The sequence below is a fragment of the Petaurus breviceps genome, unplaced genomic scaffold (genome assembly GCF_028583685.1).
Source record: "Petaurus breviceps papuanus isolate PSGF00001 unplaced genomic scaffold, PetGlider_PUasm1.0 191, whole genome shotgun sequence".
NCBI classification, from domain to species: domain Eukaryota; kingdom Metazoa; phylum Chordata; class Mammalia; order Diprotodontia; family Petauridae; genus Petaurus; species Petaurus breviceps.
The window spans coordinates 1150852-1170048 of record NW_027185811.1 but is presented as its reverse complement, the minus strand read 5'-3'; the positions used below and the strand labels follow the sequence as shown (position 1 = coordinate 1170048).

General features: G+C 41.5%; 1 protein-coding gene across 2 annotated transcripts in view; it reads right to left on the bottom strand.

Annotated features, from left to right (window-relative positions):
- SLC11A2 (solute carrier family 11 member 2) overlaps positions 1-1718 on the bottom strand; it is a 39939-nt gene extending 38221 nt beyond the window's left edge. The window contains exon 1 of one of the 2 annotated variants that reach the window (XM_069092547.1): positions 1588-1718. In XM_069092547.1, coding sequence (XP_068948648.1) covers positions 1588-1636 — 49 coding nt within the window. In that variant the 5' untranslated portion in view covers positions 1637-1718. Of the gene's footprint in view, positions 1-259; positions 473-1587 lie in introns of those variants that run through there. The other variant, XM_069092548.1, reaches the window with a different exon arrangement.
- Between the last annotated feature and the right edge of the window lie 17479 nt (positions 1719-19197).

Sequence of the window (19197 nt, the reverse complement as noted above, 5' to 3'; positions counted from 1 at the left end):
GCGGCGGCGCCAGGCTGTGGGTCACGGGGCACGCGCGGGGGGTGGGGGAAGGGGAGCAGCGCTGACCCCCTCCTTCACCCTCGTTCCCCACCTTCCCCGCGCCCCTTAAAGCTCAGAGGAAACTCAAGAAGCCGCCGCCCCCTCCCCGCCCGGGCCCGGCCCCCGGAGCAGGGAGCACCGCACTAAGGGACAATAGGGGACGCCAGCCCTAGCTAGCGAAGCCTGGATCTCGCGGTGGCCTGGGGGCCCGGAAGCTCACCTGCGGGGCTGCCCTTTCCAAACAGGTTTTCCCGGGCCCGGTATCTCCATTACAGCCGGTGCGCTCCAAGCCCGGACCCTACCCTCCCCGCCCCCCACGCCAGTCCCGCCGAGCCTCGGGGTGATTGGTCAGTGAGGCCGCGACCGTGCACTCTCATTGGCCGGATCTCCCAGCTGTGCCGCGTGGCGAAGGTAAAGACACAACGCGCGCCTCCTCCGGAGCAGCGCCCCGCTGCGTCCGGAGGAAGGAGGCGCAAGTGACGTGCAATCCTGCTCCTAAAGCGAGCTCCGGAGCCCAGGAGGTCCGCAAGCAGTGCAGATTTCTGCAGGAGCTCCTCTGGCGCCGGATCCCAGCAAGCACTGAGGTGCAGTTTGGGGACAGGGATGTCTTCAAGATGCCCCTTCTGTCTGCTCCGTCCAAGGGAGAAAAAAAACAAAACAAAACACAACTCCCCGCCAGCCCTAGTTCCCCGGGCTGCCACTTCATGGTGTCATCTCCTCCACCCAGAGAGGAATGCAAGTCATCTATCTATTGGTACCGCACCTGGCACCTGTACATCAGTCCCTCTGCTTGTTTTCTTCTCTAGTCTGCTCTGCACCTCGCCCCTACACAATTCCCTTTTTCTTGTTACTTTCCAAGACTCAGTTCTACTCCAACGATAGCTGACCTCGGTTGTCTGGTTCTTCCTTGAGAGTGAAGAGCCGGAGAAATGGACCCAGAAGCACCGTGGGAAGAGCAGGGACCAGCTGGTTTTTGGGTCATCTTTTGGGAAGGGCAAATAAATAATCTAATAAAATACAGTTGCAGCATGATCTCTTAAAGCATTATTTGTTGGGGACGGGGTAACTTAAGGAAAAAATAAAATGAGAAACATACCCATTCCAGGAAAATCGAATTGCTCCCTTCTCCGAGAAAGATCACAAGTTAGGCGCGAATCTCAAAAGGTGGGGGGTGGGAAAGCAGCAAGGCAGGGAAAAAAGGAGCAGACCAGAAAGGCGTACACACACAGAAAAACATAATCGAATCCCTTCCCCCCAACCTCCCCCCCCAAAGTAGCCTCAAGACCACGTTTGTCTCCAAAAATCATTTTCTCCTGGAGGAAGAGGAAAAACACAGAAATCAGAAAAGAGATTTGGGGAATTTTTGCAGCCATCTGGGATTCAGGAAGAGTTTGCCCCCAATTTTCCTCAGGATAGGAGGATTTTCTTCAGTTAGGTCTAACTGAGTAGAAAGAAGAACTCAAAGCCAACAGGAGATAACTGAGAAAAGACGGAGTATCCCCCCCCGCCCCCCCCTCCACTCCCGGCTGCTGGACTGTTCATACTTACTTAGCTCACAGTTGGGAGCAGCTTCATTCTTAGCCTGCTTCCTCCCCATGGTGCGGAACTGGTTTGCTCTCTCCAGAGTGTGTTCCTGCCCCTATATAAGACCTGAGTCGCCTCCTTCGATAAGATAAAAGGACTTCAAATTCTAGCCCTAGGCAGAGAAGTTGTTAGAGGCGAATTCATTCAAAAGCTGACCCACACCCTCATTGGCTCTCTAGGACTATCAAATTTCATCTTTGACCTGTTATGGAAAAGTAGATAGGTAGCATATACCTGTCATCTCTAGATATTAATGGGCTATTAATTAGGTAGAGAAATCTTTATTCTTAAAGTACCATTTGGTCAGAGTTTAAACGGGACGTGCACAGAAGTGCGTCATGGGTTGTGGGACAGGAGCTAATAAAGGTTGCCTTCCTTCTGAATCAACACTATCATAGCCGGGAATTAGAAACAAACTCCTTTAGGTTCACTGAAGATTGACAGGTCTGTCAATTAGTGTCAGGGGTTTCTACTAGTCCTCTGTTCCCCAGGAAGGTTAGTTGCAGACAATTAACCTCGGGTACTCCATTTGCATTTTCCATTAGATGCATGGAGCACTGATAAAATTATGACGTATGCATGCCTCTGAAAGCCACACAGAAATCAGTCTAGTACATCTGTAAGCTTTCTCTCTGGCCATACAAAACTTAGAGCCCGGATTTTTAATAATGAGAACACAGAAAGAGGACAGGGATAGGAAGTGGCCATTCCCCTGGCCAACCCAAGTTTTATTTTTTTCCCTGTTTCAAGAAGAGTGGAAGATAAATTTTTAAAATTTTAATTTAGTATTTTATTTTTTCCCAATTACATGTAAAAACAATTTTAACATTTTTTTTTCAAATTTTGAGTCCTCGATTTTCTTCTTCCCCCCCACCCTCACTCCCCTCATTGAAAAGGCAAGTAATATGACATAGGTTATACATATGTAATTATGCAAAACACACTTCTATGTCAGTCATACTATTAAAGAAAACACAGACCAAAAAAAACTCTCAAACAAGCAGCCCAAAACCCAAGAAAAATAAAGAAATAAAAAAGTAGCTTCAATCTGCATTAAGAGTCCACCAGTTCTTTCTTTGGAAATGGACAGCATCTTTCATCATAAGTCAGAAGATAAAATTTGCTTCAAATGGGTCCAAAGAAAGGGAGCTTGTCAAAAACAAAGCATGAAGCCCTGGCCCCTTTAGCGAGTCAGTTAATATTGATTGAAAACTTCTAGAGCAGGGGTGGGGAAACTTGCAGCCTTGAGGCCACAAGTGGCTCTCTAGGTCTTCAAGTGCGGCTCTTTGACTGGATCCAAATGAAACTGCAAAGTTTGGATTCAGTCAAAGGGATGCAGTTGAGGACCTAGATGGTTAAATATGGCTTCAAGGCCAAAGGTTCCCACCCCTGCTCTGGAGCCCTGTACTGGAGGGAGTTCCAAAGCAAGGAAAAAGAAGACCCAGTGTACCTAGGAGTTCCTCTGGGAGATAAGGAACACAGGAAAGCCACACATGATAAAGATTCTAAGAGCATAGATAATAGAGATGGAAAAGGGACCTTTGAAGTCATCTGCTCAAAACCCCCCCCCCTTTATGATTAGGAAACTGAGACCCAACTGACTTACCTAAGGGCCCACAGATCAGCACTTTACTGATAATCTCATTTGGTCCCCACAACAACCCTTCAAGAATTTTACATTTGAGGAAACTGAGGCAAACAGAGATTAAGTGCATTGTCCAGTTAGACCAGCACTCTATTCATTATGCCATCTAGCTGCCTCAAGTACTGCACCCAGCAACTGCTACAAAAACAGTTGCAAGAAATTATGAATTGGTCATCAAACAGGTTATGCTAATCAGAAAGAGCTAGCTATTATTGTTCCCAGCCAGGTTTGCCATAGGGTTATTGGAAGGGACCAAGGAATTCCTTCCAAGGCCCCTGGATTGAGTAGCACTCTCTAAATCATTAAACTCAGGGACCTACTCACTTCAACCACCCATGTGGTCTTGCTCTGAACCTCTTGTGTAACCAAACAGGGAATGTTGTTTCCTTGATAGATGTATGTGTAATGTCACTTGTGAAATGAGGACTCAAGAAGGAAAGGACCTGTCTGAGTTTAGCAATAATGGAATGTCTATGTCACACCCACTGCTCTTACATGTCCTTACTATCTTCACAAGGGACACCTACATCCATCCTTTTTTCCTCTCCCCACTCTTATCATTTCATAACTTACAAGAACAACTCCCTTCATTATTCTGGTTACCTCCTTTTTTTTTTCAAACCTGACTCAAAGTTTGTTTCTACAAAGTCTTCTCAGGTTAAGGAATCCATACCACCACCCATCAGCCACTTTTCTCTGAATATGTTAGTACTAACATAAATGTTCCATGTAATTTGGGTCTGTGTTTTCTTCATCTATATTTCTATCAAGGATTATGTCTGGTATTCTAGTGAAGAATAATTAGCAAATTCATTATTTTAAAACTGAAAACTATAGAGCTATTTAAGCCATCAAAAGATTTTTTTTTTTAAAGCAATTGGGGTTAAGTAACTTGCTCAAGATTACATGGCCAGCTATTTTGTGTGGGTGCTAAGTTTCTGAGGCTGGAACCGATCCCAGGTCTCCTGACTCTGGGGCCAGTGCTCTTACTCACTGCGCCACCTGGCCACCCCCATCAAAAGATTCCTAAAACATTTATATAGAGATTTAAAAATTTCTATGTTTTTTTCCTCAGAATAAGCTGGTACTTCTTGGGCTAGGGCAAATATGACTGTACCTTTTTCACATATAAGGTAAGTAAGCCTCAGAGAGATTCTGTGATTTGCCTCAGTCACACAACTAGTAAGAGAGGATTCAAATCTACATCTTAGAATTTATGTCTAGTTCCTTCTTGACTTGACAATTGATTAACTTCTGCCTTGTGCTTTCATTAATACCTCTAGTAAGCATTAGTGAATGAGTTATGTTCCAATAAATGAAGGAAAAAAGTATTTATTAAGCTCTTACTATGTGCCAAGCACCACACTGGAGATATTAAAATGAAAAAAAAAAGTCCTTGCCTTTAAAGAGCTTAATTCTAAGTGTGAGAGAAGATGCCCATGAATAAAAGTTTAGATTTTTTTTGGATTTTCCACAAGTAATAATTTCACACCAGGGAAATAAAACTCAACTAACTTGTATATACTGGCAGTTTAATGAGCTATTTAAATTTAAGTTAATTTTTAGTGGAATCTAAGGATGGGGAATATCATCACCTGGAGATTCCCCAAATCATAGATACTGGGAAGCCTTATGGGACTTTGCATAGGGTTTGCCCCCATGAATGCAGCTTTCAAGAGATAATAGAAATATCTGGAGATATTTCTATTGGTGGTTTGAAAAGTGAAGGTCCCTGAAAGAGTGTTCTGAAAGGCTAGATTTTCTACCCTACTGGCACCAATCTGTTTTAACCCAGGGCCCACTAGACTGTTCTCTGGGTTTCTCTCACGAATTACTACTGTGTTCACCTTTAGTTGGAGGCAAGAGTTGCAAATCATTCACTTATTAATTCATTCATTCATTTGTTCACTCAATCCAACAAACAGTTACTAAAATACTTTAAGGCACCAGGTATAACTAATAAATAATTCACTTTACACCAATCAATAAGCATTTAAGTGCCTACTATGTACCGGGAGCCAAGGGCACAAAGACAAAAACAAAACAGTCCTTGCTCTCTAGCTTACTTTTAAAAAAAATTTACATGATGAACTTTATTATATATTTAAAAGCAATAGCAAGTTGTACATAATAGATTTGCAATTTCATGTGCAATCATCTTTTTTATTACACTATGTTATGGAAATATTTGTTTTATTCCATAAATTAAAAATGAAAAAAAAAACAAATGTTGGGAAAAAAAGAACCTACCTGCCCTTACAACCAGATAGCTCTGCCTCCTGTCCTGCACTTCGTTGGAACCTAAGAAAAGACACCTAGAACAGACAGAATCTGTCTATCATCTGGAACCTTTTGTTCCTATACCACATGGAAATCACAAACTTGAACTAGACCATTCTCCAGATTCCCTGACCTCCAAGAATAAAACTGTATTCACTTGGTGCTTTGGTCTCTCCTCCTTGTCCCATGCTTCTCCAAATGGTGGACCAGAACTTGCTGTCATCCCATGTCTATTGACCCCATCTAGCCACTCTTTCTACTTTTACTCTGGAACCCTCAGTGTGGCATCAGCTTTTACAGAGTTACTGAATTTGAAGAACAGGGAGGGAAGTTACAACTTCAAAATGGGAAGTGGGCAGTGAGGAAGAAGGCCCAGAGGATCTCCTTCTTTGAGGTGACTCCATCTTAATCATTGGCCTACAGGCATTTTTTTTGTTTTTTGTCTTAGTTCTCTGAAGTCCTCCCCACATATGGCCTTGTTTCTAAGCTGATAAAACCTACAGGCTTATTTTTGGCTAATAATTATAAAGTTCTACAGAGAAGGTTGAAAGGCAGATTAGTTCATTTGCAAAACTAATGCGAATGGAAGAGAGCTATTGTTCTTGAGGAGTATATGAGACCAGGTCATAGGACAGGGATGAGGAACTGGTGGCCTTCTAGGTCCTCAAATGTGGCCCTTTGACTGAATCCAAATGTCACCAAACAAATCCCCTTAATAAAAGGATTTATTCTGTAAAACTTGGACTCAGTCAAAAAGCTGAACCCAAGGACCCAGAAGGACACACGTGGCCTCAAGACCACAGGTTCCCCACCCCATTGTCACAGGAACTCACATTCTAAAAGAGCTGACAATAGGTCTAGAAGTACCCAGTGGGGGGCTACTTTCCCCATTCTCATTCACATTGGACACCCAGAGGCTAGCTGGCTACTACTAGTCCACTCTCCATAGCCCTGAGAAGTCAGGTTTTTCTAGTAGTATGGCTTAAAACTCCCATCAATGACCTTTCCTTTGGTTGCTAGCCAATTAACTTTTAGAAAAGGTATTTTACTAAGCCAGGTTAGTTAAAAAACATCTCCCCACTTAAAAAAACAAACAAACCAAAACCCACCCCCCAACAAACAGTATTCACTCTCTACTTGAACACACCCAAGGTCACTGAAGAGAATGGGCTTGAATTTAAAGCCAAAGGATATAGTCATATGTCCTTTACTGGAAGTCTTTTTTCATTACATGGAGTCTTTTTTTTTTCTTTTTTTTTTTTTTTTTAAAGCAATCAGGGTTAAGTAACTTGCTCAAGATTACATGGCCAGTATATTTCTGGGTGTGGTGCTGAGTATCTTGAGCCCAGATTTGATCCAGGTCATCCCGACACTGGAGCTGGTGCTCTTACTCGCTGAGCCAGCTGGCCGCCCCTAAGTAATTGGGGTTAAGTAACTTCCTCAAGGTTACACGGCCAGGTGTTTCTGGGTGGGTGCTAAGTGTCTGAGCCCAGGATTTGATCTCCAGGTCTTCTCAACACTGGAGCCGGTGCTCTTACTCTCTGTGCTACCTGGCCACCCCCCATTACATGGAGTCTTAATCAAGTTCTGGTCAGCTCCCTGGAAGGCCCCTTGGAGTCATGAAGTTACTTTTCCCTTACTGTCTCCAATTTATTCTCAATGTGCTCCCAGCTTCCTGTGCAGATGCTGCCATCCAGGGACACTACTACTGGAGCCAATGGAAACTCCAGATATTCCAACCTTTCAAAGTTCACAAGAATTCCACCTTGTCAACAGGAGGGGGAGGAAGGAGAGAGAGAGAGAAGACACTTGTTCATTTTTTTTTGTTTTTATTGTCAACATTTACTTATAGCATAGATGCATTTGTATGTGTCTGTGTATTTATATATACATGTATGTCAGTGCGTACACAGAATTGGTGATAGTGTTTTTTTTAATTTTCTGTTTTATTGACAAAATAAATATAAGCAATAACCAATGTTTCCTTATAAAGAAAAGGAAATGAGGATTGGGCATGGCACCATGAATCGCTATTTGGATAGCTTTTTTTAAAGTATATATTTAACTCAGAAGTTCCAGTACTGTCCCTCTTATCTATGTCCCCTTCTGAACTCCCTTCTGCTTTTTTTTGTTTATTTTTCACAAATGTTTCACAGGTCTTTTTTCTTTCTTCTCTCTCTCTCTCTCTCTCTCTCTTTTTTCTGTGTATGGGGTGGTGGGTACTACTACCACTACTCTTACACTTCTCTCCATAACTCTCCCCCACTTCAGTGACAAAAAAAAATGTACAAGTCTTTCCTTGTAATAAATTAGTCCAACAAAGCAAATATAAACATTGACTGAGCCTGAAACTGTGTATCTCATTCTGTACTTCCTGACCTATGGTCAAGAAGGTAGAATCAATCAATTAATAAACGTTTATTAAAGTGCCAAGAACTATGCTAAACACTTATGTAGAACGAAATGTGGTTTCTCAAGTAGACTATTTGCTAAAGTACTAGAAGCCTTTAGGCCTCAGTCAGGTGACCTAGGGAGGGAAAAAAAAGAAACTCTTGAAATCCCCCTGTCACTCCCAGGCCAAATAAGGGAATGTTAACAAGACAACCAATCAATTTAAAAGATTACATGAGGAAGGGGAGGGTTGCAGTTTTCGAGCTGTTTCGGCTATATAATCCAGCTTTGATTTCTGTATGTCAGCCTCCTCTCTCTGGACTTCCCAGTGAGGACCTCCCTATTCCTTTAAGATTCAATAAAACTTCCTGCTTTCACCTTGAGGCCTCTCCGAGTAGTAAATTTAGGGCAGGGTCTCTGTATCCCAAACACTTGAAATACAAAAAGAGGCAAATGATTGTACCTGCCCTCAAGGAGTTTATAACCTAAGAAGGGAGACACATGCAGACCAAGTTATATACAGGATAAAGAGAAAATAATAAAAAAGGAGGAAGGCACTGTAATTAAGAGAAGCTAATTCTTGTAGAAGGCAGGATTTTGTGGTTGTTCAGTCATGGCTAAATCTTCATGACCCCTTGGACCTTACTCACTTCATGGGATTTTCTTGGAAAAAATAATAGAGTGGTTTACCATTTCTTTCTCCAGTGGATTAAGGCAAACAGAGGTCTAGTGACTTAAGCAGAGTCATACAGTAAGTATCTGAAGTCAAATTTGAACTCAGGCCTTCCTAACTCAAAAACCATGGCTCTGTCCACTCACTGAGTTACCTAGCTGCTTCCCAATGGTAGGGTTTTAGTTGGGACTTAAAGGAAGCCAGGGAGGTCAGTAGTCAGATCTAAGGAGGGAAAGTGTTCCAGACATGGAGAAACAGCTAGAGAAAATACCCACAGCTAGGAGATGGTGTTTCTTATTCACAGAACAGCCAGGAGACCAGTGTCACTGTACTGAAAAGTGGAGAGGAGGGGAATAAGATGTAAGAAACTGGGAAAGTTCGGAGGGGGTACTAGATTATGAAGGGCTTTGAATGTCAAACAGAGCTTGGAAGAATGATTGATCATCCTCTTGTGAAGTCATGATTGATCAATGCACTGATTATTGTTTGTTTGCTTTTTGGAAGGGGGCAGTAGGGTAATTGGGGTTTGGGGTTAAGTGACTTGCCCAAGGTCACACAGATAGTTTTGTGTTAAGTGTCTGAGGCCGGATTTGAACTCAGGTCATCTTAACTCCAGGGCTGGTGCTCTATTCACTGAGCTACCTAGCCATCCCCAATGTACTGATTATTGTTCATTGGTATTTTGGTTGTTTTCTTTTACAATGCTGTGATCATCTTATAAATTATTCTTCTGGTTCCTCTCACTTCACTCTACATCAGCTCATAAAGTTCTCTTGGGTTTCTCTGAATCCCTTTTGCCATTTTTTTATGGCTCAATAATATGTATTTCTTCAGGCTATGCATTTATTTCAAAGACATGGTTTAGAAATAGCTGATCATTAAAGTGACCAGTAGATTTCCACTGCTAACCAGTCCAAACAATTAAGGATCTAAATGTCACACTACTACTATTACTAAGGCTGCTATAAAGATTTAGTTTATTTTTCCAGCACCACCTGAGTAGGGCAGATGATGGTGGTCCTAAAACGCTCACTCCTAACATCAAGATAGGAGCATATATTTAGGGATGCTGTGAGTCCTCCAAGATAATTTAGTCCAACCCCTTCATTTTGAGATTGAGGAAACTAAGATGAAGTGATTTATCCAAGGGCATACAGTGGATAAGTAAGTACTCTTTGTACTACTATATAATATACTAGATAAGACCCAGCCTCTAAAAAAATAAAGAAAGAAAAAAAATCTAATCCTAACAAAAGTGGTGGCAGCAGGGTGGGGAGTTAAGTACCTATTAAGTATCAGGCACTATGCTAAAACCTTTATAAAAATCATCCCATTATTATTATATTATCAGTGCCTGATGAGAAACTAAGGTAATATTTCCCACTAAGCAGGAACTAGAGAAAGGTTCTTTGTACATCAGGAAAGCTGTTGCATAACATTGGGAAAGAATTAGAAACCGACTTCTTTAATACTTTCATGAATCCATGGTCTCATTAATATGGCTGTTTTCTCCCTTGGTACAGACTGCAAACTCTCCACACCTTTTCATGATTCACATATAGTATCATCATCAGGAGATTCGGTGGGATTTCAAAGCAAAGAGTAACTTGGGATCACTGGAAATGATTTTCCAAATTCGATTCTTATTAACATTCTCACCCATCCAACTGTGGACCAAGTTTATTGTCCCTCTGTCACATTGACCCAATACTTTTTTTTTTTTTTTGCCTTTTTTTCAGAGGGCAATTGGAGTTAAGTGACTTGCCCAAAGTAACACAGCTAGTAAGTGTGTCAAGTGTCTGAGGCCAGATTTGAACTCAGGGCCTCCTGACTCCAGGGCTGGTGCTCTATTCACTGCACCACCTAGCTGCCCCTCAACCAAAATATTCTGAAGGATTAATTGGATGATTTTGTCTCAACAGGGGTCATAGGATCATGGCCTCAGAGGTCATCTAGTCCAAACCTTTCATTGTAAGACCAGGGAACTGAGGCTCAGGAAGTTTTTAATGATATATTCATAGTTACACGCCAAAAGATAACCGAGAAATTTACTATCAGAAGAGACCAGAAGATACGAGTGACACCACTGAAGTTTTTAGAGAGAATGAGAAGCCAGAGACAAGTCACAAAAGGGCAAGTGCTATACTAAACAGCAGAGGGGACCATTCCAGTGAAATCATAGCCAAAAGCAAAAAATGCAAACCATCTTCTAGGAAGCACTAGAAAACTACAGAAGATGAAACTTCCTGCTGAGTCTGTGACTGGGGAGAGAATTACCTTCAACACCAGCACCTCACACTAATTAGATCTTCTTGCTGAACAATTGCTCTGGGGAGACAGTAATGGAGTAGATGGACTTGGATGTCGTTTGTCATCCTGGAGCATAAGGTTCTGTCCAGTTTGCTATTCACCTACCTATATTTACCTTAATTTCATACTGAGCAAATAAAGCAATGCCATGCTAGACATGGCTTGTGTTTATATTATCATCTTACCTTGCCTTTACAAAAATGAAAAGACTCCAAAAAATGTAAACATTTAAATGTATACACATATATGTATATTCAAATGTGTATGGATGTGTTTCAACCCTTCCTTCACTCCTAAACATTTCAGAAAAAGAATCATTTTCTCTTTATGCTATGCTAAATTACAATTTCCTTGAAGGCAGCCTGAGTTTACTTTGTTAATTTTCATATTTTTCATCTCTGTATATGTCCTTCCTCTTTCATTTGACTAAGAGCTCTTGAAAAGCTATTGTTCCATTCTTCTCTTGTCATTTAGTACCAGACTATGAGTCAAATAAACATTGCGTAAAGTGTTTACTACGCGCCAGTCGCTGCGCTAAGTGCTGGCGATACAAAGAAAGGTAAAATGCCCTCATGGAGCTTACAGTCTAATGGGAAAACCACATGTAGACAATTGTGTGCAACCTAGCTATAAGCAAGCAGGACAAATCTGAAATAATCAACAAAGGGAAGGGGCTAGAATTAAGGGGGGTTGAGAAAGTCTTCTTGCATAAGGTGGGATTTTAGCTGGGACCCGAAGGAAGTCAGGGAAGTGGGAAGGTGGAGATGACTAGGGAAAGTATTTTGGGCTTAGGGGAGACGATGCCAGATTGCTGGAGATAGAATATCTTGTTCAAGGAACAGCAAGGAGGCCAGTGTCACTGAATCACAGAATCCAGAACAATAGAGCTCAAGGACATGAAGCATAAAAAAGACTGAAAAAATGCTAAACAGAGGATTTTATATGTGATCCTGGAGGTGACAGAAAGTCCACAGAATTTGTTGGGTGGTTGGGAGGTTGATATGGTCAGACCCGCACTTTAGGAAAATCACTTAGGTGGCTGAATGGAGGATGGACTAAAATAGGGAGAGACATATCAGGGAGATATTCCAAGGGGTTACTGAACTAGTGCAGATATGATATGATAAGGTCCTGTGCCAGGGTGCTATCAGTAGCAGGGAAGGGTAGGAGTATATGTGAGAGATAGTATAAAGGCAAAATTTGACAGAACTTGTAAGCAGGTTGGATATGGATGGGGTGAAGTTGAGGATAACACCTACTTTGGGAGCCTGGGGGATTGGGAGGATGGTGCTACCCAGAACAGTAAAAGTGAAATTTGGAAGAAGGGAGGGTTTGAGGGGAAAGATAATGAGTTCAGATTTGCACGTGCTGGTTTTAAGATGTCTATAGAATATCCAGCTCAAGATGCCTACAGGCAGTTGAATATGCAAGCCTGGAGGGCAGCAGAGAGATTAGACCTAGGTAATAAATCTCAGAATCATCAGCATAGATAGAGATGATTGAATCCTTGGGAGCTGATGAGATCAATAAGTGAAATAGTATAGAGGGGGGAAAAGGACCTGGGATAGAACTCTGTGGGATACCCATGGCTAGTGAACATGATTGGGATAAAGATGACACAAAGGAGACTGAGGAGTGGTCACATAGGAGAACCTAAAGAGAGAGTCATGAAAACCTAGAGAGAAGAGAATATCACGAGGAAGGAGGTGATCAATAGTGTCAAAGGCCTTAAAGAAGTCAAGAAAGATGAGAAAAGACAATTAGATTTGGCAATTAAGAGATCATTAATAACTTTAGACAGAGCAATTTGGGTCGAATGATGAGACTGAAAACCAGACTATAGAGTAAAAGGAGAGGAAGACTATTGTAGATGACCTTCTCAAAGAGTTTAGACACAAAAGAGAAGAGAGCTGTGGGAATGGAAGGGTTAAGTGAGGGTTTTTGGAGAATGTGGGACATGTGGGCATGTTTATAGGCAGGGGCAAGGAAGGGAGAGGGAGAGGGGGAGAGAGAGAGAGAGAGAGACTGAAGATGAATAAAAGAGTGGGATGATAGAAAGGGTCAATATAGAAAACATGGAATAGAATAAAATAGGATCACTTGTACATGTGGATGGTTTTGCCTTTGGAAGAAGTGCCAACTCATTATTTGAGAGGGAGTGAAGGAGGGGTAGTGGCAGAAGGCATTTGGGGGATAGGAGATGAAAAAGAGGGGAGAAGAGGGAATTCTTGGTAAGTGGCTTCAGTTTTTTCAGTTAAATATGAGATAGGGCCCTCAGCTGAGAAGGTGGGTGGAGGGGGAGCCATGGGAGACTGGAAGAAAGATGAAAAGGTTTAGAAACACAATTGTGTGGAGTGGAATAGGGAATAAACTAGGAAGCTGTAAAAGGGTTGTCCTAGAGAAGTAATTTCATGCAGCAGAGTATAGGAGTGAAGTTATGAAAGGAGGGCCCCAAGGTTGAAGCTTCAAAGGGCAAGTTTTTTTTGTTTTCATACCATAAGGGGTCAAGGTCAAATGAGGACAATGAAGAGTTGAACTGGCTCATTTAGGGATCAAGAAGGGGAAAGGAGACTTACTAGTGCAGGGGTGCTGGCCTACAGGGGTCACTCTAAAGATAATGTGCCTTGAATTATGCTGAATATTAGTAATTCAGGTGGTAGACTCTAAGAAGGCTATAGCTGATACTTAAAACAAACAAACAAACCAACCCTGTCCCCGTAGAATTTTTAAAACTCCATTCTTTTGACATAATCGCTGTGGACGTGCCAGCCTGCACATTGAATTATAGCTGCAGTTAGTTAGTTTCAGCCTATACTGGGTAAAGGTCCAGATACTTAGAACCAAAGGCTCATATAGAGGAAAAAATTCCTCTGATCTCAGGCCTTGGCAAAAGTTATGTGACCTGGGTGAGGTCACTAATTGGGGTGGGGTAGTACCTTAGGTTTCAGGGGAGGAATGAAGGAGAGGAATTGTTAAAAGAAAGATGGATCGATGGAGTGAGGATTTCCCAGGTCCTTTCTGTGCTTAGAACACCCATAATGATACCTACCAAAGGCTGATAATGATAAACTTACCCCCACCCTAAGTAAAATTCACTTCTGACAGGTGTTTGATGTTAATACTTTACTAACTACAGTAAAGATATTGGGTCTGAGGCTTTTATGAGCCTACAATACACCCTTTGCTTATCTGTCCCTGTTCTTAAATTGTACATTCCTAGAGGTTAGCAACTGTGTCTACTTATCCTCGCTTCTGAATTCAGAATCCTAGAGTGTACATAGGTACTTTAGTGTTCTGTTGATGGTTATTGCTTGAGTAGCCATATTGATGACAGGATTAGCACCGTGGATGGTTCAGTAAGGTTAACTTTGAGTGTCTTACCCTTAGGAAACCTTTCTTTCCTTTCAAACGTTTTCACATTGAATGTTATTGGCCCTGGTTGGTCTGAATCGATTTTGTGACATGGCAGATATCGGCACAGGACCTCCCGATATGGGGACCTCATCAAAGAAGGTATTGTGTGCTATGAGCACAGCAGAAGTGAAGTCACTCAAAAGAAATTTGAGATGCACATAATTTAGAGAATACACTTCAAGTATTCACATGGACTACTTGTGCCTGACCTGTCCTAGAGCATTCCGAGCTCCTATTGGTCTGATCAGTCATAGTCTGATACACTGTAACTTGACTCTAACATTGTGAGGTCATTTTGAGGCTCTTGGAGAAATGCAGGACAGCAACCATATCAGACCATACTGGCCTGCCACGCCCTGATGGATCAGAAAACCTATTAGCAAAAGATTTGATCACCTTACACATCTCCCCACTCCGACCCCACTCCAATCTCTGCCACTGAATATACCCCATTGGCTATCTATCACTGTTAGGATCAATTATAAAATCCTTTGGCGTTCAAATACCTTCACAATCTGCCATCCTGACCTTTATAGCCATCTTACACCTTCCACCTTCTCTGAGCCTCCAGAGGGTTGGGGATTTTCTCAAAAATTTATTAACAATTTATTTCCCTTTTTGAAAACTGTCAGAAAACTTTTAAAATTATTGATATGTGTGTATTGAAACAAATTTATCAAACAAATGCAATTTTTGTAATGATGTTTAGTGGGAAATTTCTAATATATATTATATATGTACATATATACATATATAGTACATATATTTAAATTCTCTGTTTTTAATCCTTGACCACACATCCATTGGGGACTGGATGCTGCCTCTGCTATTTCTTTTTTTTTTTTTTAAAGCAATTGGGGTTAAGTAACTTGCTCAAGGTTACACGGCCAGTTATTATTTCTGGGTATGGTGCTGAGTATCTGAGCCCGGATTTGATCCAGGTCATCCCAACACTGGAGCCAGTGCTCTTACTCGCTGAGCCACCTGGCCGCCCTGGCCTCTGCTATTTCTTAATAGTGCCTTTTATATTTTATATGTCACATTTTAAATCTTTCATATTTACAGTAAAATTTTTAGTCATTCTATTATTTTTCTTTTATATTGTTTTTGTTGCATAGAAATTTATGTTAATGTAGTTAAACAGACCTGCCTTTTCTCTAATAATTCTATTTGTTCCCATTCATAAATGAAATAAATTCATCATTCCATTTTCTTCTGTCTTTTCACAGTTTTGCTCATATTTGTTTTGTTATGTTTGCTTATTAAATACAGCAAAATCATAGGAATGGAGTATATACTAATCACCATAAGAAGAAAAAAAATCACAATGAATAAGTCCCTTACTAGAGATTTAGGAGTGACTAAAAAATCAAGGTACTTTATATGTTGAAAATAATTAAATATAAACAGCTACTAAGCAAGTTTAGTTAGTTATACTGATTTCTCATAGCTTTAGAAAAAATTAAAATGTGTGTGTGTGAGGTTGAGCAGGGAAGTTGGTCAGGAAAGCCCTGAACAGTTGATTTCTTTTCTTCTCTCTCTGTCTCTTCCTAAGTTGATTAAATCACAAAAGTCGTATGTCAATGAGACATGCAGGTGATAATGAAGTACAGACACATGTCTAAAGACTGGCTGAATGAAGCAGTGACCCTTGGCCATCTAGGGGAAAGTCAGCTATGAAGAAAGAACTCTTGAGAAGACATCCTTCTTTGTCTTTCTCCACGCCCCTCTGTCAGAGAGCAACTGGGGGATGGGGAATCTCTCTTTCCATCCTGCTAACCCTCTCAACCACTCCAACTGTCATGAAATCTTGGAGTTCCTCAACCAATAGGAGATAGTACACCCAGCACCTTAAGAATCAGAGACATCTACAATGGAGGCTGCTCAGAGTGACCACAGAAGGACAGCTGGGTCAGCTATATATTCAAGAAAATATTAGCTCTGGCATTTGGTAGTAGATAGGGGCAAACTGAGGGAGTGCAGCTGAGATACCAGGGGGTGGGGAATTCCCCACAGGTGAGTCTGTCCTACTAGTAAGGAGTGTACTCTGTATTTACCCATTCACACAGTATTTGTGGGATGAGTCCCAGGTTTATGGGGAGAATGTCTTGTTTATTTGTGTGATGGCATTTGAGTAAATACTTTGCTTTGAGCTAATTGTGTCTACTGACTGACTAAAGGTAAAGGTGTATGTATGTGTGAGCTGTAGTTTAGGAGTGAGAACCTAGAGTACCCAGAACCTTCGGTAGTTATTCTTCCCCCCCCCCCCCCACACACACCCTTCCTGCCCCAGCCCAAACCACGACTGAGGGTTTTTTGGGGGAGGGGGTGTAGCCCTATTGTTTGTTGTTGTTGTCTGGTTATTTTTGAGTTCTTTACAATTTTCTGTTGACTCATTTGGGGTTTTCTTGGCAAAAATACTGGAGTGGATTGCTATTTCCTTCTCCAGCTCGGTTTTACACAAGGAAACTAAAGCAAACAGGTTAAGTGACTTGTCCAGGGTCACATGGCTATAGTAAGTATCCAAGGCCAATTTTGAACTCAGGAAGATGAGTCTTCCTGACTCCACACTCTATCCACTTGTCTATTTAACTGCTCCCTCATTATGTATAATAAAACATAATTTTTAAAATTATGTATTATCCTTTGTTTCTTACATAAAAGTAATCTTTTCTTAATGTTTTGCCAACTGAACTCCCCTTTTCAACAAAGCAAAACACTTAGAATGTCAAACCCAGAAAAAAGTGACTAAAGTGCCACAGAGGTTATATACCAACTGTTAAATTCTGAAAAATAAAATAAAACCAAAGCGTTAACAGTGGTTATAAGCAAAAAGCATTCTTTACTCTGTTAGAGGAGGGAAACTGATACATGTGCCCACTGTTGCAAGCCTCAGCCTTGATACATATAGTATCTCATCTCCAAATTAGTAGTGTCTATCATAGAAACAGTCAGTGAGCTGTACCCATGGCAACGAGGGGTTACAGCAACAATGAAACAAGTTTGATTCACAGAAGGGCTTCATGTGTCTCTAGGTTCTTGTCTGAGCTCAGGTCAGCGACCATCTGGGGCTGGTGTGAAACTGTTCTGTGATTTTGCTGCAACAGAGTTCATCCGGAGGGTGAGTGCAAAGGATTGTTGTTATGCCAACTTCAGGGCACAGCTTGCATGCTGAGCCTTAGCTCTAAAAAACAGGGTGTCTCCTAATAGTAAAAAGAGAGGAGTGAAAAGAGAGGGGTGGTCTTGGAATGGGGATCCTGACAAGCAAAACCAATATATACAGTTCACCCAGAAAACAGACACCACATTCTGCAAATATAGTCTTTCCTTGACCCCTCTGTGGGAATGAAGGAATGTATGATACTATATTTGGCAGAATATTTAGTTTTTAAAAGGCATTATCACACAGGGACAAGTGGGGAGGAAAAAAAACCACAGGGACAAGAAAAGAGGAAGAATTGGAACTTAGGGGAAGAAAGGAGGGAAAAAAAAACAAAACAACAACCTATTTTCCCCAGAGATTAGAAAGAAAAGAAGCCATAGAATTCTCCTGGTATTCCTTTGAGGGTTAGGTTGGAAAACATCCCCAAAGCAAGCCAGTAGACTCACTTCACTCCCTGTGTTAAGTAAGCAATTGTTGACAGTGACAAACCATTAACTCTCTCCCACATCCTTCGGAAGAGTGTAGGAAAGTATTAGCTATGTTGGGGCAAGAGTAAATACTCCCCATTATCTCGGAGGATAGTCTGACCTTGTTAAGGAACTAAAACTCTTAAGTCTTTTTTTATATAAAGGATCACAAAATATAGTCTCCCCTATCCATCATGTCTCTCCCCAGTGTGCTGATTTTTTTTTTACAGGTAGGTGTAGGACCTTATTTACATTTTAATTACAGCAAATTACATTTTAAATGTAAGGTTACATTTAATCTTATCACTTCTGGTTTACCATTTCAGCCTGGCAAGACCTTTGGGGATCCTAATTCCATCTCCTAGCTGGTGACACAGAAAGATCATGGATTTAGAGTCAGAGGTTTTTGTTTCTGTTTTTAAGAGCCAGAGGTTTTGTACATGTAGGAACAAGTCAGTTACTCGGAAGCTGTATGACTTTGGTGGCCTTAGTTTCTTCCTCTGTAAAGCAAAAGGCTTGGGCTAGATGACCTTTTGATTCTAATTAGGGGTCATCTGGCTATCTCCAGTCCTAACCTTTATCTTGCCGCTGAACCTTCCTCCGCCCAACTCTCCTTCCTCTTCCTTCGACAACATAGAATACCCTTACTCGTGGGTGCTCGGTCCAAAGGAATGTAAATTTTGATGACGGAAACCTAGGAGATATCTTGGGGATTACTAGCTAGATTTCTTTCTTAAAGCCCATTCCTTAAACCCAGTTCACTCAGGCTCTCATTTGGTCAACAATAGGTCCCAACCCAAGCCCACTTAGTGTTCTTCTTTTGGAGCTAATGTAAATATTCAGAATTAATGTAAATACTAATTGCTTCTGTTTTGGCCAGAAACCCTGAGGGTCTTCCCCTCCCAGACTGGTAAAAAGTGCCATTCCTGAGCTGCATTTCTTACCTAACCTTAATCACTGAATGGATGGATGTTTCCTCAGTCAAAGTGAGAACCCAGAAAGACCTTACCTTAAAAAAGCCAAGGTCTCCCACTGCATCCAGGGCCACCTCCAGTTGTCCTGATCTGTATCTCTCCACTGGACCCAGATGGTTCCAGAGGAGAAAGTGAGGCTGGTGACTGTGCACAGCCCTCCCTCACTTAAATCCAATTCACTCGCAAATCATGGTATCATCTTCCTGATGCCAATGTCCTCTTCCAGAAGGAAGAACAAAGAGCCACAGGGGTCATCT